This window comes from Oxyura jamaicensis, chromosome 14 (genome assembly GCF_011077185.1).
Source record: "Oxyura jamaicensis isolate SHBP4307 breed ruddy duck chromosome 14, BPBGC_Ojam_1.0, whole genome shotgun sequence".
In the NCBI taxonomy this organism is placed as follows: Eukaryota; Metazoa; Chordata; class Aves; order Anseriformes; family Anatidae; genus Oxyura; species Oxyura jamaicensis.
Genome location: NC_048906.1, coordinates 7,215,494 through 7,241,292, shown reverse-complemented (window position 1 = coordinate 7,241,292; position 25,799 = coordinate 7,215,494). Strand labels below are relative to the sequence as shown.

The 25,799-nt window shown below is 39.9% G+C and overlaps 1 protein-coding gene and 1 long non-coding RNA gene across 3 annotated transcripts in view; both read left to right on the top strand.

Moving 5' to 3' along the window:
* LOC118174546 overlaps positions 1 to 11,709 on the top strand; it is a 50,937-nt gene extending 39,228 nt beyond the window's left edge. The window contains exon 3 of the long non-coding RNA XR_004754682.1: positions 11,591 to 11,709. This is a non-coding gene — a long non-coding RNA (uncharacterized LOC118174546). The remainder of the gene's footprint in view (positions 1 to 11,590) is intronic.
* An 860-nt stretch (positions 11,710 to 12,569) lies between these two features.
* Positions 12,570 to 22,376, top strand: NPTX2 (neuronal pentraxin 2). Of its 2 annotated transcripts, none has more exons than XM_035339932.1 (5): positions 12,570 to 13,120; positions 14,562 to 14,778; positions 18,132 to 18,376; positions 19,806 to 19,985; positions 21,151 to 21,923. In XM_035339932.1, the coding sequence occupies exons 1-5, from the start codon at positions 12,683 to 12,685 to the stop codon at positions 21,181 to 21,183; spliced, it is 1,113 nt and encodes a 370-aa protein (XP_035195823.1). In that variant the 5' UTR covers positions 12,570 to 12,682; the 3' UTR covers positions 21,184 to 21,923. The 2 variants fall into 2 exon arrangements, with proteins under 2 accessions (XP_035195823.1, XP_035195822.1); XM_035339931.1 differs by lacking the exon at positions 21,151 to 21,923 and adding an exon at positions 22,007 to 22,376 and having other exon boundaries at positions 12,683 to 13,120.
* The last annotated feature ends 3,423 nt before the right edge of the window (positions 22,377 to 25,799 follow it).

Here is a 25,799-nt window from a genome sequence, read left to right as displayed (position 1 = left end):
GCTCCTGCACTGCTGGTGCAGAGGGTAATGAATGAACATTTACTGCTTCTGCTCTGAGAAGCCATGCCGAGTTAGCTGCAGCATTTGGCCAGCTTGGCTTTGATTTTATTACAAGTGTCAGGAGCTTGTGTCTAGACTGGTGTTTTGGCAGCTAATTGATCTCCAGCATTTGATATGCTAATTATTTCTTTCATAATATGCTAATATGTGTACAGTGAAAAAGCACCTTTTAAATGCTAGGCAGGTATCTCAGAGGCATATTTAGAAATGGAAAGTAAGATCTGTAAATCTTGGTGTATATCATCACAATATACAATGACTGAATGCTTCTTGTGGTGGGAACTTAGCTTAAAAATGGGAGTGTTGTGCCAAACAAAAGCTAGACAAGAATTTCCTTGAGTGATTCCATATAATTTTGTTGCTTTGCTTTTTTATGGAAGGAATGCACTGTTTTATCAGGATCAGATATTGTTTTGTCATGCAATGACTGGACAAGGCATATATAACAGGCCATCCAGTACAGCCCAAAGAGCAAGAAAATCGGTTTGGATGAGGGATGTGCAGTCCCACTGTTCAACGCACTTAACCTTAATAGAACTTGGCAACTTTTTTTTTTTCTTTTTTTTTTTTTTTAATACATGGATGTTCCTTTTTGTGAGGTCAGTAATCCGGACGTCATAGTTTTTATTGTATTTCCTGCAGTTAGAGAATGAAGAGTCATGGCAGAGAAATGTAGATGAGTCATCTCCCAGTTCTCCTTTGGGATAGAACATGCCTCTCTGCATTAAGAGCAGTTCTCTAGGTAGCTGAATAATTTGCTGGCCTTCTATGAATTCCTATCATTTGGCCATTCAAAAGTAGGTTTACTTTACTGCTTTCTGATGTGCTTGTATGCAAGATAGTTCAGCCCCAGTCATTCTGTCTGTTCACTCGTTGGGGTTCTCGTCACACTGTGGGTACTTGTAAAATAAAGTGTTATGTGACTCACACATTAGCTTTCTATAGGTCCATGTGGAATTACAATTGCACACATTTTTCACTCTTAGAGAGAAAGGCGCCATCAAGGGGAGTTTTTGTACACATTCTCTTTTGTCTGTCTCTATTCAGGTATTTTCAAAAATACTTTCATTGAATACATAAAAACAAAAACATTTTTGAAAGCTGTCAAAGCAAACTGTGGAACCACTACTATTGAACAACCGTACTAGGATCTGAGTCAGAGCTGCAGGAACACATTATCAGTTTGGTAGAGAGCCCGAGTCAGAACCAGGATCCTTGGTTCCTCCAGTCAATGGAGCTATACTTACTGAAGATTAAAGCAAGATCTTAAATCAAAAGTTACTACCTACAGTTAGATTCATCCAACTACAAAATCCTGCAAATGCTGTGTAGCCACAATAGTTTTCTAGGCAAAGAGGAGGTGTATTTTTGTACTGAAATTTACTGTGTTATATTTAGTTTCACTTTGGGCATCTTTAGAAGTGATGTAATGATCCTGACAGTAGAATTTCTTATCCTGACACAAGTGTAAATGATAAAAGTAATGTCTCCCATAAATGTTGTACATTCTTGTTCCGCTAGCTTACTTTTCATACATTTAATTATCTTCACATTTATAACTGGTTTTTGGAAGCAGCAAGTATCTGACATCTTGAATCTCCCTCTTAAGGTGAGGTTCTTAAGGGAATAATTTTTATTGAAATTGTAGGATAAAATGAGTTTCTACAATGTAGCAAGGACTCATTGATATATGTTGTTTGTGGCCCTTTACTCCTGGTTTAGGAAACGATTTTCTACAGGCACTCAAACCTTACAGAGAGAATTAACGCTTGGAATACATTGTGGGCTTTTTTGTCTTTAGCCCCATCTGGTTGAGACAATGTAGTTATGCTATAACTGTTTCTTTGAGGCTCCATTGATGAGGCTAAAACCTTTGGCTCTTGCATTTATCTGCACAGTATATTGCAGATATCACATTGAATAATGTCTTAATATGCTTACCGATTATTCAAACATAGCACATGGAGATAAGGTTATTGATATACCTTTAGCAAGGAATCTGCTCAAACTGGTTAGATTATTGAAATACACTTTAATAAGGGAAATAATTAGAACTTGATTTAAACAATGAAATGCAGTGACTTTACTATGGAGAAATTTGATGTTTCAGAAACCTCGTGTAGCTGAGTAGACTTAAAACAAATGTGTTTTGTGGCTTTGAATGTTGAGTTGAATTTATTTTAGCCACGTTGGTGCCCCTTGCCTTTGCTTTCTATAAATATTCCAAACAACAGGACTTCCAAGTGGGAGTGTTCACCAAACAAACAAACAAACAAACCACCATCACAGCATAACCTTTGTAAGCGCAGCAATAGTTTCCATAAGATACAGCATCCAAATAGATATGTTACATCCCATCAGTAAGAACAAGTGTTTGTTATTCAAGTAGCAGCTAACTATTGGCATTTGGATTAATGGTACTCAATGGATTAATTAGGGACCGTCGCCGCAGTACAGCCAGTGCTTTCTGACAGTTCAGTAATGCACCTAGGATATAGCAGCTTGTATCCTGTGGAACATAATTCCAAAATAATTTTCTCGTGTGATTTTTAAATAGCACTTGAATTTTTAAACCTCTCTCAACAAATGCTTCCAGGTACTCCAGACTACCTTCAGATAAATTAGGGACTGTTTCTCTTGCCTAATTGAGTTTGGAGCTACTCTGCTTTTCTTAGATGTGTGTTTAAGCTCATTCAATGTCTGTTGAGAAATGTATACAATATACCGAGTTATTTTTAGAAGACTGGAGTACTTCTGGATGAATAACAACGAGTAAATCGACCACATGATAGAACGATGTGTCTCACTGAATGATACAAGCTATGATTTCAGTTTAGGAGAAGGATTGTTGAGTTGGCCTTAGCCTCAGCAGCTCTGTCTTGCAGCATGCTGACCCGGGGGCTCAGACTCAGGTGAGCGTTCGCTGAGGGGGCGTGGTTGAGAGGTAAATAAGCCTCAAAGTTCTACATGGTTCCTCAGGACTTAGTGTCACATTTGGCAGTACTCATGGTTTTGGATCAAATTGAAAAGAAATATCTGCAGACCGATGAAACCTGTTAAGACTGAATTTTAAACCATGACATTTCTTCTTCTATGTCACTGAATAGTGTATAAATTTTACCCACTCTCCTTAGCAACCACAAAGAGCTATGCTCTGCATAAGAATTCTTAAAGATGACAGACATTTTTTCAAGTGGTTCTCCTTGTCATAATCCAAAGCCCTCTGGTTGCTGCTCAGGCATCCTTTTTATTTCAAAATCCCATTTATAGATGGTTACTATAAAGATCAAGCTATTCATTCCAGAATCCCAGTGCTGCAGTCAGCAGTGATACACAAATCTTGGCCTTACGGCACTTGTAGGGAAACTTTGGAGAAAATCTGATTTAGTAATGAACCTCCATCTCACTGAGTTGCTCTGGAGCAGTACTTGCATTTGTTCTCCTTCTGTTTTACTTTGTCCTTGTAGATCCTAAGGATCAAGAGCTTGTATCAAATCTGTATAGGACAAAAAGAAAAAACAGTTACCCCTCACTTGAAATTGTCTTTCTGACTATGAAGAAATAATACAATCTCTAAAAAGAGTGTTTTAATCATCAGGAGCTAAGATGTTTAGTTTTCCCAGAAATTAATTTCATTGCTGTTGCATTAATGCTATCTTTTGGCTTGAAAAATGGAGGAACAGGCTGGTGGCTTGGTGATTAAGCCCAAAACAGTGTGCTAGAGACCACAGCTCTGAACTGTAGCACTGTGACAAGTAAGTTAGAAAAGATTTTAAGTATATTCTCTTTACTTTTCCCTTTATTTTATGAATCTTCCCTTTACTGTCTTCCATTCATAAAGAATATTTTATGTAAGTACAACTGAACAACACTAAAAAGCAAATGGGGGTGCAAATTAGTAATCACTATTGCAGCCTAATGTTTGTGGCACTTCTGAAAATGTTAAAATGTTTTTCCTGAAGAAAAATAAATCCTTACTATTTCTTCATCTATCAGGGAAAAGATTCCAAAATCCCCTCCTGGTTTTAAGAATTTCACTCATCTCTTCACAGCACGGTGATGGCACATCAAACTAGGCACATCTGTAACTTGTGGCACGCTACTGTGCCTGGCAGCCTTTGACTTCCCAGCTCATGCAGCTACGTACTCCTTTACCGCTGCTCTGACTGAGTGTGGTCTTTGGCACACAACCTGGGATCAGGATTTGAACTCACACTTTTGGATTTGTAACATTTCCTTGAACAACTCTGACTCTAAGCCCTTTATCAGATCAAACAGCAGAAAAGAAACTCTTTGGCTCATTTGACTGCAGTAGCTCGGTGGCTATGTATTGAATTACTTGCCATTGATCCAGACTAAAACCGTGTCATATAAAGCTCACTTGTGTTGGGTATCTCCAAGCGTAATTTTTGGAAGATGTCTGATTATGGTCATTTCACAAGCAGAAAGAAGCGAAGGTGATTCGTTCAGTCTCCTCTTTAAAAGTTTAACAACCTATGAAACCATGCTATACTTCCAAAATCACCGATAAAAATGAGTTTTATATGTACTTGATAATTCACAGTGTTAGTGAAATAAATCAATTACTAAGGCTCTTAACATTGTACAAACAGATTGATTGGGTTTTGATGTATAGGCGTCTCATTAATTAAAACTTTGGTAGGTAAGTGCTCTAATTCATCTTTGTTCATCATTACTATTAATGTTCCAGATAAGTTTTATGAGAGCTTAGACTTCAATGCTTTAATCTTCAGTTGTTTTTAATCATTTCATTTAGAAAGGGTTTAGCTTTGTAAGAGCTGCTATGAAAGTAATCTTTAGTTAAACCTGTGAAGTGTGAAAATCATCTGTCAAAGCAGATGTACAACATGTCTACTGTTAATATCTCTTTGGCCTTTAATCCTATTTCTCCGGCTTGTGTGGGCACTGACAGTTGACTCAAGTTTCAATCAAACCTAGACGAATAGGATTTTTCCTACCCTACAGTCAGCTAGTCAGACAATCAGTGATTTTTTCACACTACTCACAAACTCATTAGACCTTTGTTCAGACTGGCTGAGGCACAGCAAGGATTTAGAACGTGCTCTTTCATAGTCCAGGATATTTTAGTAATACTTTTATTTTTTATTGCATTTGAAAATGAAATTATGTAATTTGCAACTACAGATTTTTGACATGCATTATATAATACATCTAATAGATACAAACATATTGAGGCTGGAACTGTTTCACAAATGAATTACCACAATGCCATTCATCTCACAATTCTTAGAATATTGCAAACCAATTAAATGCAAAATATTGACATTTTTTACATTGCATTACTGCTGTTTTGGTATATGTTTTTAAGTGAGTATGCATCATTCGGCCAAGAAAAAAATAGTCTGTGGCATCATTTTCTGATGGCACACTGTGAAACGTACTGAGTGAGGCAATTAATATAAAATTATCAGTGAATTCAGGTCTTAGATAATGCAACTATACATGGGGTAACTACATTATGATGCTGAGTATTTGTATTTTATCTTAGCGGGGAATTGGCTGGGTGCTATAAACCACACAGGAAACGGACAATTGCTTCCCCAAAGAGCTTGTCATCTTAAAAGATTCAAAAATAACCATGGATGGGTGAAACCAAAGAGAGCTGAAAGCATGTGGCAGGAAGGATAAAGTAACTCTGTGACAAGCATTAAAATCAAATAAATTCATTTGGATCTACCCCTCTGAAAATGCGATTGCAGTCAGGCCAAATAGTATTCGTACAATGACAAGTAAATGCATTGGTGACAATTCTAATCTGAAAAGGGTTGGGCTGGTTAGCTTTCCTCACACACAGGTACCTCTTAGCACAGATAACCTTACCAGGGCAGGGGGTGAAATACCCTACACAGGTCCATAGTAGAGCTGCCATTGATTTCAGTAAAGCCAAAATACTTCAAAATCTACCTGCCAGTGTAGCTAAGCTAATCTCCAAATCCTCTACCAAATCTGCAGCCTAGCCCCAGGTGTTTTATCTGAAACATATTTGGTGCCGAATCCTTAGCTGAAATTGCAAACCCCTTTATTTTGTAATTTTCTTCTGTCAATCTTCTTTCATCTGTGCACATTGTAGTTTCTTGCAAAAGTACCTTCACAGATGATGTTTTTTTTTGCCTACCAAAACTCCGGAAACTCTCCATGGATTGGTACTTTGTCACACTCATTAGAACTTGAGATGAAACCTATTGAGGTGACTTAACATCATCTCATAACACCAGGTGCTTTGGCATTTCAGATGTTGTATGGGTCAAGACAAAATAGCATCTCTAATAGTCAGCCACAGAATCACACACAAAAATAGTGAAAGGAAGAAGGAAATCCCTGTAGAGAGAACTCAAGGTTATCACTCTAATTCTGACAGAATTGAAAAACTAACTCATGAAAGGCATGAAAGACTTAGCTTCTATAGTAATGTTCTCTAATGGAAAGGCACTGAAAGTCATTCTGCCTTTTGTCCTGGATTTCTGATCTCTCGCGTATTCTCTCTTTCCCTGTCGCAAGGTGGGTACATTACATTTTACTTTGTGAATTCTAGCTCTGAATCCAAGTGTGTATTTCTGGTGTGGTGACTTCAAAACTGTGTTTAACATATATATGTGAGTGTGTGCCTGTGTCTAATACACCCATGCAGAAATGTAAATGAGTGATGCAAATGTGTATTTATGCTTTACGTACCTTTACCACAGAGAAAACCACCTGTCTGATACCATCATGACAGTGAACCATCTGGTCAGCGATAGGGAAACTGAAGCTATTCACCTACCGCTGCACTTCCTAGTGTGTAGGACTGAACGGATTTGAAGGGGCTAGCATAAGCGTATTGACTCTAGAAACCCACCAAGGCAAGCCCAAGTGTGGCCTGTACTAACTGTCCATATGGCAGTATTTGGAGATGTAACAGGAGGTAATTTATCCTGCTCTGTACAGAGCACTGTGGCGCCTGCAATGGAGTTTAATAACCATGTGCCATAGCTACTGCACTGCAAGCTGCAGTCCCTACTGGAGGTGGTGCTAATGGGCTAGCACTGAGGAGATCCTTCTCACTTGTTACCGAAGGAAGTGCAATATTTGGTCTTTTCACAGTAGCATCTTATTTTGCAAATTCAAATCTAAGTAGATTATGAGCTTTGAAAAGAAACTTGAACAATAAATATGCAGTTCTGGACATGTAAAAGTACTTGATTATTTTCTGCATGTCTACATGTAGATTTTAAATCACATTAACGTATATTCTGCATATTTCTAGCCAAATTCTGTGTTCTATGTTTCGTATTGTACGTGGAATTGGGGAAAATTCTTTCATCCTCAGGAAGATATGCATTAATGACTATTGAGTAATAAAAGCCGGCGAAGGTCTCGGTGTTTGTTCTCCATGCGGGTAACCTATTTCATTTCTCAAATGTATTTCTAAGCTTGGCATTTAGGTCTAAATGTCTGCAGAGTACCAGGAGATAACAGGTCCTGCAGAAGCTGACCCACTGTTTCTCAGGTTGGTGATTAGTACCACAGGGTGACAGACAGCTTGTGTGCATTCATGGCAAGGTCTCCTACTCCTGGCCTCTAGTCACCAGCAGGAAATGGGAATGCTAGAGGCAGCAAGATCTCTTTTAAGTGTCTTACGTTCTTTGAAAGTTCCTGCAGTGATTCTCCCTGACAAAGGTAGTATTTGCAATGATTACCTCTAGAGTAGGTTCTGTTTTCCTTCTGCCAGAAGCAAGATTGTCCTAATTAATGATTCTCAGAAAAGTAATGTATCATTTAGATGATCTAGAGAAAACCTGAATTTATTCAGATCAATGGCAAAAATCCTGTTGAGTTAAAAGGGAATACATTTTTCATTTATGATTTTTATAGAACTGTCTAGGATTTGGAAAGAATAAGGGAGTATGTCTCTTAACGATTGGTTTCTTCTAATATTCTATCTATATTTTATCGATAGAAGCTTTATTAGACGGGGATATTAAAAACGTCTAAAGTATGTTGAACAAAATCATCTTGCTGCAATATCCCTAGGTGCTGTGACTTTTAACTTCTGTAGCCAAACCCAGGTTTCATTATTCTTTTCCTGTAACTGGTTCACAACCTCTCCTCCGCCCCTGAATTTCCTGATGCCAACACTTGCTGGATACCAAGTTTCTTAAAAGAAACTTAAAAGTTTCTGAGTTCAGTTTTGTGGCAGACCTTTAATCAGTAGCCAGGAGATCTTTATGCAGTCAGAAGCAGATACTAAAGATTAAATAAAGACTCTGCTCATGTCTCTGATTTCTTCTGCAAACATATTCAGAAGGACCCTGAACAGAGTTCCTGATTTCAGGCTTTGTTGCTGGTGCATCGTTCTATACTTTTGCTGAAGTTCTGATACGGATGAAGTTGGTCGTCTTTGACAGAGTGGCACATTCGTACGGAATGACACAAATTATGCAAGGTTGAAAGGACAGATTTGTTTGTTAATCAATTATATCTTTGAGATCACTGCCCATAGCATACCGAATGCTACAACCAAAGTCCAATAGTACATTTGGTGTAGACTCCTGTTCTGCTTTCAGTGGAATGGGTTAGACAACATAAGCTGTTTACACTTTTTTAACCACAACTATTCAGAGAGAGATGCCCATATTTTACAGTTTCAAAACAGTTTATTCCCCATTTGATCCCTGAAATGTAGAAGTCATTTCAAAGTAATCAGTGCTTTATGGCAATTACTCTTGTAGTGAACACCTCAGAGACCCTCACTACTTATCAGAAATCAATGAATTAATTTAGTAGAAAATACTTTTTCCTATCTGTATGTTTTCTGTCTTTTAAGTCTCCTTTCTTTACTTTGGATAGCCCAGCATTGAATTTTAGTGTCAACTTTTCCATAATATTGACTCCTGGAGACAAGGAAATCAGATTTTTCCCAGTAACAGTTTACATTTTTCATTTTTTTTTTTTTTTCATTTTTTTTTCTTCTTCTGATGTATTTTTATCTTATTTTATTTTAACTTCTAAGAGTTGTAAATGGTAACTGAAGTAGCATTTTCTTAAAAGTGAGTGTGCTAAATAAACTACTATAGCCTAGGTGATATAAACAATGTTCTGGTACAAATAATAAGCATCAGGTGAGACAATGTCCCATTGTGATGCACAGACATACAGGAATAGACAATTTCTGCCTGGTGAGAGTTGACAATTTGAGAAAGGCCAGAGAGAAAAAAATGAAAAATAGGTTCATTTTACAGACAAAGAAATGAGGCATAGAGAAATTAAAGATATTTTTCTCAAAAGTTCCTGGGGCCAAGCTGTAAAATGTAGGTACTAACTAACAAAATTGAATTATCACTTTTGAAAATTTCACTAGGTAGTTAAATGCTTAACTTCCATTACAATAAAACCTGAATTTCCAAGTTATATATAAAAAGGATCTAAGCCTGGATCTATAGGTCCAGGCTAAGTTGAGCTTAGATAATTAGGACAAAATTTCAACTGAATATCTGGACAATGATGAATGGAATTTTGGACACACCAATGTGTCCAAAAAATAAGAATCCTATCTGCCATCTGAAGACATTTGTATGCTGGCTTTTATGTGCATAAGCCATGCTTTAAAAATGTGTCACAGTCTCCTAATTCATTTAGAAGTTTCTGCAAGATTGTGTTAGGGCTTTGGCCAGTATTGTAGACAGAAGTGTGTTAGCAGAATTCTATGTCAGATCTCCTGAATTCCAGACCTGCATCCTAAACACAAAAACTTTCTATACTTGAGAGTCCAACTGCATTTTACATTCATATTAAAGTTCTAGTATTAGATATTACAGTTGTGCATCAAAGATAAAGACAGATAGCAGCTAGCATGCAAATGCTGGATCCAAAGAGAATAAAGCCCTTTTGAAGGCAGCAGAACTGTCAAAGTTAAATTAAAAATTAAAAATCCATTCTGTGGGCTGCAGAGATGCTAGGCTGCCTGACAGCCCCAGAGCCAGGGAGTTTTAGCTGCAACAGTAAGTTATCTGTACTCGCTGTGCTTCTCACTCTACCCTGATCAACTTTTATACCGCACTGAAATATAATCATTGTACCTATAAAATGCTCATCTTGGTCATAGGGGAAAAAACAACTTCTCGAGAGTGTTTTTTTTTTAAAGATCTCAGATTATCAAGTATTCAATTTGTTTATGCCTTAGCATGTGATATATTAAGGTGACAGACTTTCTCCTTTTTTTTGTGATTAATGATTTATTATTTATGATAATGTACTGCTGCATGTTAGTCACTGAAAATGAAGATCGATACGGCCGTCAACATATAAAAACACTGGCTACATTCACTAGCAGCATTTACATAAATTAATGCCTCCATCAAAAGTCAGTCTCAGAATCTGGAAGTGGGGTAGAGTAGGGTGATTTGGGTATTTTTGAAAGCACTGAAATGCTATAGAAAAATACTGTGCATGTTAAGAAGGATGATGGATAAGATCTGCTTCTCTCCGTGTCTGTCCACCCTCCCTCCACACTTATGCCCTCACTGCGCGGTAACTGACATTTCTGAGTCTCTGTCGGGATTCGTTCGTGTTTTACTGTCCTCACCTGTCAAAAAGAAACAGTATAGTAATAAAGGACAATACTTCTGTTGTCATAAGCAATTTACCACCATATACTGTATGGTTTACCACCAGATACTTTGGAAATCAGACATGTATTGCTTGCTGCTGTTTGTATTACTTTTCAGCTGGCCTGAATAAGAGATTATGACAGAATCCATCTATAATTAAGCAAAACTTTCAAGCCATAGGTTGCTTGAATCTCAAAAGGAACAATACCTTTATCACTGTCATGGACTAAGTCAAAATCTTTGCTTGATTTTACACCTCTGTATTAGAAGGTGGGTTTTAAAATCTGGATCGGGATTTTGAAATGCCTGTTTAAGTACAATGAGGTTATTTTCATGGGGTACCATCACAATTCATGTGATAGGGTATGGAATCAAGCTGTATAAAAGCAATAGTCTACTGTTGTCCTACAGTAGGGTGACAGGTCTTAAAGGCAAAGCCAGCATTATGCAATTATTTTATCAAGGTATTTCATACTGCTTCACTTGACATTCGAGAGAAAATGTGACACAGATATGACTGAATGATCTTACGTGTAGATCAAAAGATGTGTATGCTATTGCGTAAAGGTCTCAGTAGCTCTCAGACTTGGGTGGACTGGAAAGACGCTGTATTGACAGATGAGATGCTCCCAGTATACTTGCGTGGTCCTCCTCATTGCAGCATCCAAAATTTTTGACTGGCTAAGTTATTTATCAGTGGTACCCCATCAATTTCAACGGGAGTTAGATGTCTAACTAGGGAGTCAGAGGCTGTGTGCATGAGTGCTTACATCTCTTCCATCTGACCAGGAAGCAGGACAGTCTCTTAAGACCTGCTTTCCAGACAAACAGAATTCAGACAGAAATTGGAGCTCCTGGCTGCTTATTAAACACCGTCCTCTGTGTTCTCCCCCTTTGAGTAGGCAATATGAGCTGTGTCTCTCAATTGTGTGTTAGCAGTGTCTGCAGTCAGCTTTGACTAATGTGATTTTCAAACAGGACACTGCTGGAGGGATTGAACAAATTAACTGGACATCATGAAGCAAGTGATTTAACTATCTCTGTGGTACGCGCTCCTTGCTAACTCAGTCTGTAGCATAAAAAAATTCACATGTTCACTGAACATTTTTTTCAATGACATATTATTCCTTGGTTTTATTCATTATAACTAAGCAAGTTATGTATGCCATAGTGATAATTATTTGCCCTGTGGTAAAATGTCTTTCCATATATAAACTTTATAAAAATGTGAAATTCTACTCAATGGTTTTAGAGTCCTAAGAGCAGCCTCTGCTGATGCATGAGGAAATTGTTTCTCCGTTTTTCTACAGAGGCAACAGTTTGCATTGCCTGTCTGTGAGTAGTTGGCAAGGACGATTCAGCTGAGGTGCGTGTGGCACTTGGCAAAACAGGCAATCCTTCACTGACTGTATGTTGTAAGTAATTGTGGTCAACGTCAAAAGTGTCTGATACTGGGAATCATAGAGAGAAAACTGCACTGGTCTTACGGTCCTCTGTAAAAACTTCTGGGGCTGCTTCTTAGAATAGCCCCATGCCCATTCCATCATTACATGTGAATACCGCCCTACTAAAACTTGAACCCCCCTCGTTTCTGTGACACGGTATTTGAGCCAGGAGCTCGCTGCTCCAAGCCAACGGTGTCGCGGGCGGGCCTAGCCGCGGAGAAGCGGCGTGTCCCTCCCAGCCCCACCCCGACCTGGGCGCACGGAGCAGGGGGCCGCCTCAGCATCCCCGCCTGGCCCAGGCCCCCCTCAGCCCCTCGCCCGCCGGCTTCCCCCTCACAGCCCCGGCCCCCGGGACCAAGCGGCGTCAGCGGCGGCCGCAACCAACCAGCGGCAGCCGGGAGCGCCCCCCCGTCCCCTCCCCGCCTCATAAAAGCCGCGGGCCGGCGAGGCGGGACGGGGCGGCGGCGGCTCCTGTCAGCGCCGCGTCCCCGCTCCGCTCCTGTCAGCGCCGCGTCCCCCGCCCGGCCATCGCCTCCCGCGCCCGCCGGGATGCTGCCCGTGGTCGCCGGGCTCCTCCTCGCCGTAGCTGCGGGTGGCCGGGGGGCGGCAGGGGAGCAGGAGAGCCCGCCGGGCAGCCGCTTCGTGTGCACCTCGCTGCCGCTGGACGCCGCCGGAGCCGGCTGCCCGCTGCCCCCTGTGCCCATGCAGGGCGGCGCGCTGCCCCCCGAGGAGGAGCTGAAAGCCACGGTGCTGCAGCTGCGGGAGACCGTCCTGCAGCAGAAGGAGACGATCGGAAGCCAGCGGGAGGCCATCCGGGAGCTCACCGGCAAGCTGAGCCGCTGTGAGAGCACCGACGGCAAACCCTGGAAGAAGGAGATGGGCAAGGGCAAGGACACCATGGGCGACCTGCCGAGGGACCCGGCGCAGGTCATCGACCAGCTCAGCCGCACCATGCAGACCCTGAAGGACCGGCTGGAGAGCCTGGAGGTAGGGCCGGGCAGGCAGCCTTCCTCCTGCCCCAGCCTCCTGCCCGAGCCCCCTGGCACGACACCACCAGCACGCTTCGGCTGCGTGGAGCTCTGCGAGCTGGCTGGTCGCTTGGCTGGTGTCCCTTGAGGTCTTGGCTCATCCGCTTGGCTTAATGGTAGCAGCCCAAAGGTCTCCTCTCCGAGTGTGTCCTCAGTGTGGGGAGAGGTTATGGGATTTTTTTAGTGTTTCATTTCTGTACTAATATGCCTAATTCTTTTTTTCTGGGAATGTGGCTTCATAGGGTTTGAGGTATAACTGACATCTGTAGCGATAAGACCTTGGCATATGGTGCTGAGCCAGCCAGTGGTGACAAGGAGTTTGTGTAGGGCAGGTTGTGAAGATGAGGCGATGGATTTAGGGCTGGTGTTGAATAAAAATATTGTGATTCTGTGTGACTGAATACAAAGGGGACTTGGTCCAAGCTCACTGACAAAGGATTTCCATGTGCCTTTGGACAGTGCCCATGATTTAGTGGTGCTTACAGAAACAATTTATAGAGTATTACCACATGAATGGTGCTGGGCATTGTGTTTTGTCTTCCACACACAGAGAGATCCATAGGTGTCCTTCTGCTCTCCTCCAAGCATTCAGTGATGCTTGGGAGGATGGAGAGTTACTTCCTAAAGGTTATTCTCTGAAATCTAAACATTGAGGACTGTTTTTTGGGTAGTTCTGAATGATCAGGTTGTGTAACAACCTCTTCACTAATGTTGCTGGGTTTTTGAGGCACCTCATGTTGGCTTTTTTTTTTTTTTTTTTTTAAAGGCTGTAGAAGGGAAGCTCCACTAGAGTAAGATGTAGGTAGGTGGTACTGTTGGTTTCCTGGTATGCTTAAAGATACCAGTGTTATTTAACAAAGATTTTTGATGGTTGCAGTTTAAAGAAAAAATGCTTTCACTGTTAATATCTACAGTTGATCTAAAGAGTGTCTGACTCCATACTCTGCAAGTCAAAACCGAGGAAACTTTAGTTTGGTAAATTTGCTTTAGAAGTAGTTAAACATTTTTGTTGAAATACTATTTTTTTCTATTTACTTTAAGTTTGTAATGTCATTTGCAGTAAGTAAAGCAAAAATTGAGTAATGTGCCATACATACCCATAGTAAAGGAAATGCATCAAACCTGGCTTCCTACATTGATTTTATTGAACTTGAATGTATGAAGACTCCTTCATGTGAAACATTGGAAGCGTCTAACAAAAGTGCCCTTTAGTTTCAGGACCTGTTGTGCTACAGTGCTGATAAAAGCACTGAACATGACAAGTGCTAAAAGGCAATGCCTCTTTTGTACTTGCTGGAGAACTCAGTGATCCTGCTTTCTTTCCTTTTAGTCAGAAACATATCCACATTTAACTTGTTGTTTTAGAAATGGCATTTTTTTTCTTCTCTTTTCCCCAAAAGCACCAACTCCGAGCCAATGTGTCGTATGCAGCACTGCCTAATGATCTTCGAGAGATGCTCCAGCGGAGGCTTGGAGACCTGGAACGCCAGCTCCTGACCAAAGTGGCCGAGCTTGAGGATGAAAAATCTTTGCTTCATAATGAGACATCAGCCCATCGGCAGAAGACAGAGACAGCCTTGAACGCATTGCTAGAAAGAGTGTCTGAATTAGAAAAAGGTAATTTGCACAGAATCTAAACACTTCCCCATGCTGATTTATTTTGTCTCCTCCCCCCTTCCAGCACACTAGTTTAAATGTGTATGTTGAGGAAGGACAACAGCCTGCTCCTGGCTAAAGTGCTGGACTGAATATTAGGTAACAGTGCAAATACTTAAATTCCTTTCTTCCTTCTGTCAGAGACTTCCTGCATGGCTTTGGCTTCCTGTCCCTTACCTTGGCATATGTGAGTGCTTAGGATGAAATTCTTAGTGTTTGTGAGGTGGAAATTTAAATAAAGAGGCAAGTGGAAATAGGAAGAAGTATGATATTAGTGTCAGGTAATTACTTGGGTAATGTCAACTACACATCTAAGTAGAGCTGCCTTTATTTGGACTGAAAATAATATAGGCTAAGCTAATTAGCACAACTGCCTTTGATGTAATAAATGGTGTCTTTTGCCAGAACCTTTTCCTGCTACTTTGGAAATGTCACTGGTAGGATAAAGTCTTTCCTTCTATTGCTAGTTATGCCACTGAGTAACTGCACATACTTGAATTGTGTCCTATCTGAAGTACATAACCTTTGGAGTTTATAATAGATTACACATGGTGCCACTGGGGGACACTCTTTTAATCCCAGTCATTTAATGAGATACTTGGGTTAATTATTACTGAGATCTGTATGCTTGAGTAGGGTCCATTTATTTGAATTACAAATGTCTGTGAAAATGAGCTGAAGAACAGAACTGTATTTCTGGACTGATTATATACACCTACAAAGTAGACAGTATAGGACTAGAGTACTGGTAAATATCATTGTCCAATCTTTAAATGATTTTTTCAAAGTGAATAGGCTCTGTCCTTAAAAGCAGCTTAATGGACATGCTTTCAAAATGGCATATACATACATATCTCATGAATTTTAAAATGAAGCCTAATGGATCCATTTGTATAACACTGCATTCATGTTTTCATTTAAAAAGTGTGAAGGATAGGGAAAGAGGAAGAGGAAGAAGAACTCTCATATTGACTCTGTCATGTAATGCTTTCCTGAGAGCTAAGAGAAAAACTACACTGCAACTAAAATTCTGGAGAACTGGTGGCCTGTTAATGTCTTATTTGGCAAGTAATGCTAGTCCATGTCTCTGAAAGATGTGACTCATATCAGTAAGTCATCAGAAAGAGAAAGGCAGTAGTGGGAGATCAAGAATATGTAATTTGCTTGGGCTAAAAATAGCCCCTTCCCAGCTTCTTTTTTTTTTTTTTTTGTGTGTGTGTGTGTGGGGGGAAGAGAGAGGGCTGTCTTCCTATAAGTCTCCATGGAAGTGAAGTATTTGGGCCAGCAACCAAGACACAGGTTTTCTTTTGGTTGTGTAATTTGCTGTCTGTTACAACACAGTTTCCTTAGCTGTTCTGTCTTTGGCTCCTCAGTCAAATCAAGGTGAGGGTTTTAATGACCTAAGAACTTAATGAATCTGTAGATTAAATGCAGTCAATATTTGAAGTGATCTGACATCTTTTGAAAACAGCGTTTCTACAGTGCTTTTATTTTAAATTACATGCTGTTTAACGTGTATTCCTGCCAACTAAAGTGCCATAAGCACCTGCTTGTCCTGAGACTAAGTAAATGGAGGAAGAACTAACCTTCCAAGTTGGCAGTATGAATTTGGGATTTTTATCTGTCACTGTGACAGAAGTCTTTAGTTATCAGTGGAGCAGGAGAGCTTGAAGTTCATACAGCTGTCCAGATTGCCAAAGTCTTCTGGTAATTTATACCAGTTGTCTCCTTCAACTGAAGTATGTGTTTCAAAAAACAGCGGGACTGATGGGAGGACTGATCCCGCAACTGGTAGCTCCTGGCCTTAAATTTGATGCATGGCACTTGCTATGTTTAAATCCAAACCCCTCTAAAAGGGAATAACAGTATTTTTTGCCCACCTTGTCCACAATTGCTTGAATTTCTTTAGGAAAAGGACTGTTTTTCACTGTGCATGTACACATTGCCCAGAACAGGAGAATCTTGGTACCATTTGGAGCTGTGGATGTTTTTGAGTCATAAGGACAAACCTGAAAAGTGCAATTAAGATGAATATTGTTTGTTCTTTTCCAACCTATTATTGCTTCCTTAAGCTCTTTCACACAGTGACTAACGCTCTCAATGGAGTAAATTTTTTATTATTTTGACATTGGCTGTGCCAGCCTAGTGGAGGTTGCTCAACATTAGCCCTAAGACCCTACTTTTATTTGCTTATAAATTTTGAGTATTTCAGTTTTTGGGCTGTAAGGTCCTTAAGACAGATGCAAGCATCAGGGAAGTTTTTTCTTCTTCCACCCCCTCTTTCTTTGAAAAATGCAGTCAAAACACTTCAGTTGCTTCTGAGAATCAGAACTGAAAGAATGCCAACAGTTTAAAAATTCATACAAAAATTGTGGCAACCTTTTGTGACAGCAGCTCTTCATTTGGATTGGAGTGTGAAATTTGGCCATTTGGATTGAATTTGTTTTGGGAATGTGAGTAAAGGAAATGGGTGGGAATCAGGTTGTTAAAAGGTTGAAGTTGACACTCTACTACAGAACTATGGGGTTTTATTTTGTGGGCACAATGTGGGATTTCTTTCTTCCATTTAATATACTTAAATCTAAAAAATTACTTGCAAGTAACTACATCAGTGTCTAGTGTTTTGGTAGTTCACAAGTTTATATCACATTTTTCTTTATGTCACTTTGAACTTCAGCTTTATATTTGAGTTCAGAACTCCACTGGATTTGTCTTTGGGGAGAAAACAGTTCTAAATTTAACTCTGCTTTTTGGAAGCTTTCTGGAATATATTCCCTTTTTTGTTATTTCAGATTGGCCATCCAAATCAAGAGCATCAACCTGTTTCTCAGTCTGCTATCTATAAAATTGGGATACTGCTGTTAGCTCCCTGTGTAGAAGTAATAGGAAACGAAGCATCATTTTTGAAACACTGTCGTGCTTTAAGAATGAGTATACTAGAGATTCACTGTTTAGTAACAGTAAATATGTTTTAAAACAGTTTGAATTGTGTGAGATAGGAAGGCCTCCAGCCATGAACTGAGCAACGAAGAAAGAAAATATTTAATAGCCTCTAATTAGTTGTATGCCATCTATTATTTTGCTCTGAGTGAGGAGGAAAAAGAATTAGCATGATGTATATAAAATCTAATTGTATTCTTTAACTGTGCTGCAAAATCAATACTCACTAATCTTCAGTATATTTTTTGTGTATCCTCTTCAACATGAGTAAAATTAAAGTTTCTCAATATAAATTATATTTGTTTCCTAGCCTGAATTACATATATATTGTTTTGTTTGATGCTAAAGATTTTTCTTCCTCAATGTAATTCTAGGTAGCAGTGCATTTAAATCACCTGATGAATTCAAAGTGTCCCTTCCTCTTCGCACAAACTACTTGTATGGGAAGATCAAGAAGACTCTGCCAGAGCTGTATGCTTTTACTGTGTGCTTATGGCTGAGGTCAAGTGCTTCTCCTGGAATTGGCACTCCATTCTCATACGCTGTTCCTGGACAGGCTAATGAAATTGTCCTCATAGAGTGGGGGAATAATCCAATTGAACTGCTAATTAATGATAAGGTAAGAATCCTTCTCACGTCTACGCAGGCAGAGTAACACTGTGTTTCTATGCCTGAACCCTTGGTACCTCTGTGGTAACTCATTCTCTCTGAGAGCGCCACCTCTGGGCCTTTGGGATGGTAGAAGAGCGTCTACCCATCTGTTGTTGCCCATCTGTTTGTTGCAAATTCATAAAAGTACTCTTAACAAAGTCAAATGGTGTATGTATTTGTGTACTGAGGCAAGGCTAGGTATGTACACACCTATGCTTGTCCTCTCAAGTTACAAACAGATCTTGGCCTCTTGAATTTTGTATCCCATCATTTGTTTGGGAGGCATGTAACTGTGGCTGCTTTTATTATGTTTTGTGACTGAACATCATTTGAAACATAACTTTTTCAGACTTAGTCTAGATGCAGAAAGCAACATCTAATTGTCCCGCATGACTTCACACCACTGATGATTTTTGAATTAGACCTGAGGGAAACAAGACGTGTTGAAACTCTGCATTAAAATGGACTGGATACTTGCTTTTCATCACCTTCTGTTTGGGTTAATTATAAACTGTAAATAGTTAAAGTGACTGGATTTGAATCAGTATGAGCAGAACTAGATCCTTAACTTTGCCCAGGCTGTATTGTAGTGTAACTTGCCTTCAGGCACATCCCTTGTTTTCTTTGGCCTGTTAGGTTTCCTAGTAACTCACTATTCTCTGAGGGATAAGGTGTTTACAGATTTACAGCATAACTCAGCTGGTTCAGTCACATGGATAGTTAAGGACTTGTAACAGTCCTACCATCCTGTCAAATCAATAAAACTGAAATCAGATTATTTTTAATGGCTTATGGAAGAGGAGACTTGAGCATGCTTGTTTCTTTTCTTCTACGTATTATGTCAGTTGTACTAACATTCTGGTAAGTTTTTCTTTCTCCCACATCACAGCTGCTTCATAGCCCACTACATTTGTGTCTTTATTTTGACTTGGGTAAGTTTTTAGATCAGAGTCCTAAAGGAGCAGAATCCCTGCATAACAGCTTCCACAGCAGACCAATCTAATTGTCAGAGTTCTCACTGCAAATGGTGCAAACAAACTGTAGACTTGAAGAGGAACTTAACATGAGCACTGGATTGAAAGTTAGCAGTGAGATATAAGTAAATGCTGCAGATAAATATGCAGTATCACTGGGTTGATAGCAGCTTAGACTCTGGTACTTGTGTCTCGTTAAGAGGTGGAACAAGGGCCTACATCTGGAATAAAAAGCATGCCCATTTTGCTGAATACAGGAGAGCTGGGACAAAAGAGGAAAATGTGGATTAGTATCTGCCCCTGAAGTTTATGCCTCTGCAGACAGTAAATAAATACAGGCCCTTTACAAACATCGTGCTTGAACTGCCAGACTTGGTTTACAACATTCATTATTCTTTGTTTTTGTTGTTGTTTTCTTTGTAGGTTGCCCAGCTCCCTCTCTTCATTAGTGATGGAAAATGGCATCATATCTGTATTACGTGGACAACGAGAGATGGAATGTGGGAGGCTTTTCAGGATGGAGAGAAGCTTGGCACTGGGGAGAATCTTGCTCCTTGGCATCCAATCAAACCTGGAGGTGTCTTGATCCTAGGTCAGGAACAGGTAAGTGAATGATTGTGTGTTCCAGGGTTGTGTTTTGCTTTGCTTAAAACAAACAAACAAACAAAACAAAACCCCACAACACACATGACCCCACAAACAAACAAAAAGCCCAATAAAAAAACAAAGGGAAACCAAGACTCCCCAAGCAAACAGCAACTGTGAGACAATTTGCTTGTAATTGCTTGGTCTTGTTGTATATGTAGAATCTGAAAGATTAAAATAGCAACAAATACTTAATATAATAATACTTTGGTATAATATGTTTAATTTATTAAATATACAGAATATTCACGTTGCAACTCATTCCCACTCTTAATGCTACAAGGTGCAGCTTTGTCAGTGATCTGCATAATGCCTTAAATGACATCCTTGGAGCTAGGTTGCTCAGTGCTAGCAAAGTGGCCACTGAAGTTAGAAAAAAGGAGAGAACTGGCCAGTGCTGTTGTGTAAGCACAATCAAAAAGGAGCTTCCTGAAAGCAGACCAAGCCTACTTGCTTTGAATTTTTTTAATTGAAGCCAAATTGGCCACCCCCATTAGCATATTGCCTTTTTTTTTTTTTTCCTCCTCCATCTCCTCATTATCCCAAGAATAGTCAGAATGTTAGTCCCAGAGCCCCAGATTAGACAACAGAAAGTATATATGGGGATGAGGGGACCAACAACTGTGGGCACTGGAGTGCTTGTGGGTATATTGGGATCTTATATCCTGATAACCTTTGTAAGTGCCAAGGGGAATTCCCTCTGGTCTGAGTTGTGTGGCTTTTCAGGTGTACACATCTTTACAGTAGTGGATCCTGTCACTAATTTAGAAGTTGATGTCTACTTTAAAGATGAGTGGAAAAGGTATGAATTATACTTCATATATTTGGTTTCTCGTTAAAAGTAAAGGTAAATAGATCTCATAATGCAAATGCTAATAACGTTTGAATATTAGTATTGCAAACAGACAGTATTCGTGAGGTTGAGGGTAAGTCCTTTCTGAATATGGGAAAAGATTCAAAATCCTTTGATTTAGGCAATAGCTTAATGAGATATTAACTATGAATTGTGTGGCTCTCTTATCTTGATGTCTTTCTCTATTTGTTCTTTGGATGATTATATATATATGTTATTCTAATAAAAACCGTTGATTGTAATGCATAGCAGAAAATATTCTTTCTCCAGGATTCCCAGGTTCACAACTGGGCAAGGCAATGAAGAATTAATTTTGTCCTAATGCTGATTTCAGTAGCTCCTTACCCATGACAAAAGTGACAGAATGGTAAATTGAGAATCCTAATACACTCTGCACGGCAGATGCTCCAGCTCACTATTAAATGGCTGGCAGCTTTTTCTGTAACTCTCTCTTGCCATAGCCTGTACTATGCTTGGCTCTGTCCTGTGCTATCAGTTACATGTTAGTCTGATCACACTGTCCTCTAGTAGTGAGTTGAGCAAATAAACACTTAGGCTTGTGCAGTGACAGGTGGAGTTACTCATTTGGTTCAGCTGGTGGAAGCCTGTGTATCCAGATCCAAAGATCCCATCTTGTAGTCCCGGTGGACCATTGGTCAAGTGCTGCAGTAACAGTTTAACAGCTATATAGCTAATAGCTATAAAGCTTTGAGTGATCTTACGCATCTGTGTAGTTCTTGCTGAAGCTTTCTTGTGCCAAGCTTGCAAAATGGGTCCTAAATCAGCCTCAGTATTTAAAGCTGCCTTCCTGCTCTACTGCTTGGGGGCAGGGTTAGTTAAGTGTAACTGTAACTGTAGGTGACTGTATACCACTGTGTGATGATGTACAGTCACTACTGTTTGCTTTGAATTGTTTTGAACCATTTCAGACTGGAGCTTTTACCTGTTCCACAGAATGACATCTTGCTCAAAGTAGCCCTTCTAGAAACTTGAAATTGCTTGTCCCTGTCACTTACCTCTGTGCCTCCTTTTAGCTGTGTGGCTGTGGGTGGGAGGGTCTTCAAGTTTGATGAAGGAAATGCTGAAATAATCTTCTCATCTAATCTGAATTCTTGTGTGCCTGAAGGACACAGTAGGAGGAAGATTTGATGCAACTCAAGCCTTCGTTGGGGAGATGAGCCAATTCAATATATGGGACAGGGTCTTAAAAGCTGAAGACATCATGAATATTGCTAACTGCTCTACCAACATGCCTGGCAACATCATACCCTGGGTTGATAACAACGTTGATGTGTTTGGAGGTGCAACTAAATGGCCTGTGGAGACATGTGAAGAGCGTCTGCTAGATTTATAGCTGCAATTGTTTCCCATTCAAGTGCCCCCTTTAGTAGGACGATCTTCTGTGCAATCTAAAGCAATTATTTTTCTTTGTCCTTCCCTAACTCCTTAAAAAAAAAAGGAAATAAATTGCCTCAGTGGAAAAAAAAAACAACACACCATAGTATTGGGGCATTGAGCCTGACAATGAAAGAAGCACTTCTTGTCTAGAGCAGCCCTTCTTTTCTTATGGGCTGATCCAGAAATATGCTTTGGCCTGCAGCCGCCTTTGGGTTAGGCCCTATTTTAGGACATCAGTTCTTCTGACAGGGATGGGGAGCAGTTATCAAAACTCTAGTTAACCTGTTAATGTGCAGTGCTGACACAGCACAAAGACTAACAGGCTCAATGTGAATCCTTCCTGCCAGTGTATGGTCTCCACTTCGAATTGAAGCCATTCTTTTTTAGCCCTTTTTAAAGAAATCAATTTATCCTTATATTACAGTGACTGGTGCAACTGTGGATAGAGCAGAACAGCCACTGTCTGAGTGCGATGGTCTTGCTTCTTAATTTACAGTTCAGAAATCTTTATTTTATGATAAGGAGGCAATGTATTTGACACATGCTATTCTAGTTCAATTTGCAGAAAGGGCTGTGTAATCAGCATAGCTCCACTGAAGTAGAGAAGCTTCAGGTAAGGCTCTGTCCCAAAGCCTGTCTTTCCCTAGCCAGGGTCCCTGTATAGATGGTCGGATGAAAGATTGTATTTGTATTTTCTGTAGGCTGAATGTACTGAATTTGTAGTGACCTGGCTTGTAAACTTTTCTCTATTGTTTTTCTTGCTTTAGTCCATGTCTCTTCTTTAAATATACAAGCTGTGATTAGGTGAATTTCTGTTTTCTTTTGCTTTGAAAGGCCTTTTTATGAGCAAGTGCCAAAGTTCAGTTTCAGCTTGCTAAGAATCACTATATATTTTTCCAACATAAGTCTTCTGCACTGTTTTCTATGTTATTATAATGGTCCTATGTAAATGTGCTGGTTCTTTCAACTCTTGTTGACTGTCTCTCTTCTGTAAGCACTGGGCTGACTACTATATTTTTTCATTTTCTCTCAATATTTTGCAAACCGTTGCTGTTTTCCTTGGCATTGACGTGACTACTTAGTTTGTGGCTCGCGGATAGCAAATGCACTGTAACAGGAAAGAGTTAATACTTTTGTTATTTAAAAGAAAAATAATTTAAAGGGGTGGGGAGGGGAAATTTATATAGCTAAATATCATATTTTATTTTTCATATGTTTGAATTGTAAGAATAATATGGTGACAGTCCCATTTGTAGGATAAAGTTACATATTTCCATTAATATGTAGTATGCTGTTCTTAAAAGAAAATTCTTATAATGAAATTTTAATTAAAATGCAATGTAAAATGAGTCTCATAATTACTTTGTGGTCACACAAGACATTGAATGTTCTTTTTCATTACTGCTGTGAGTTCTGCTAACATTTCTCTAGACTGATAGAAGTACAGACCTAACAAATTGATTTTTCTGGAGTTGCCTTAATTCCCTACATGTCTTAAATCACAATCTGTGAACCAAAAGGGGCTTTGTGTGTGTGTGTTACCTTACCTGGGGAGCCTGGGGTGAGTCTCTGCATTTGGACGTGGTGGGGTGTTGCAAGCTCTGAGACGTCACCTCCTGCTGTGATCAGATGAGTGCCTGTGTGTGGGGTGGCATTATGGGAGTGGGATGGGACACAGAGTAAATGCTTGTTTTCCATTTTTACGGTAGTGAGAAACCGAAAGTATAAAGTTTGCTGCTGGGTCAAAGTGCAGCTTGTAGGCATCTTAAGAATCCCAAGCCAGTGTGAGAAGAACAGTTCAACAGACAAAAAGAAGAGACTTGTTGAAGTGTGGTAGCAGAGGCACTACATCTGTGCAAGTTGTAAAGTGCGGCATCCACAGCATCTGGCAGTAAACAAAATGCTCTGCTTGGTAAGCTAACAAGCTGATGGTGTTCTCTGTAAGAGGAAATCCGCTGCGGCAGAAATGTTGGTCTGGCTCTGACATTCTGACATCCTTCTCCAGCCATGGAGAGTTTGAGGTTTCTATGGAATATTACACAATTAGATTTCAAAAGATCTCATTTGGATTTGTTAAACAAACAAAAAAAATCCCCACAACAGGGTTGGCATTTCCCATCCCTGCAAGAAAAAAAAAAACTCAACATCCCAATGTTGTATGTCTTAAGGTCAAGGAGAGTGCAAAATTTCATTCTATTCTCATCTTGTGAGACCATCTTATGGGTCAGAGACCTGCAGGGATATCAGCCTTCCACTTAATCCACCTTTCTTTATCATCTTTTTTCAAAATAAACTGTAGGAACTGAAGACTGACATTCTCTGGGGGTGAGGGCTGCCCTTTATGAAATAGCTTTTGCAGATCTCACTTTGTTCTTGAAAAGGTGCAATGGTGAAATTGTCTTGAACGTTTTCCTGCGTGACTGGGAGCCTGTAGATGGAAGCACTCTATTGTTAACAGTTCGGTGTTTGCATTGGTTTGTTAGTAGGGAGAGGCAGAGGGGCTTTGCACTTCAGTTGGCCATGCTGATCTTTATTTGGAGAGTTACTTAAACATGCTCACAATTTTAGTTCTGTCTTTGGCACTGCCTAGCAATGAACACCTGAGTAAGAAACTGCACCTGGGTGGGGAGGTGGTGGTGGGTGGGGGCTGTAATTGCCTTGTTGTGTGCATGCTGAGAACAGCTGTTCTGGGGGCTGCTCTTTGGTGGGCTGGTCCTGGGCAGCAGCTGCCTGGCTTCTGGGGTTCTGCTCTGGCTGTGAGAAGAAGTTGAAAAGATTCAACTACAGGAATCTAACAGAGCTTCAGAGTGGAAATCAACGCTAAAAGTAGTTGCGTTCTTCCAAGGTATGTCAAACTGTTCAGGCAAGAGGGCGTTTGGGGACATTCATCCTGTTACAACCTGACCTAGAGCTTGGATGGATCTTTTCTGCTAAAGATAAACAGCATAGCCCTCTGGTTGCTTTTTATTGACTGATTACATAAGTGAGACTGTTGGGATCTGGAGGCAGGATTATTTTTTTTTTTTAAAGATGCCGATTCTTTAGTAAAATTGTAGCTAAGCAGTATATATTGAGAAGATTTATATATATATACACACTAAATATTTTTATCTGTTGTACAATTCTACCTTTTTCATTAAAAAGAAGAAAAGATGTGTATTGATTTTTATTTTTTTACCTTTATCTCACAATGAAAAGCCGTAGCTGTTATTTTGCTGTTCCACGTTCTGGGAGTTGCATGTTTTATGTGCATCTATAAGCAGATGGCAAAACAGGAGTAAATATTACCATATTCCAACATCTTGACTGTTTATAGAGCGTGGAAGTGACAAGACAACCTTCGGTTCCCAAACCGCTCTGAATGCACATAAGTAATAACTTATGGAAAGCTGAATGACAGCTACAGCTCTTGGAAGATGCAGTAATGCAGATTTCTAGAAAATCTGTTTCTGTTTTAAAAACAGAGCTAGGACTCCTAAGAGTTGTGTCAGTGATCCTAACAAGTCAACCTCTTGGGAGCT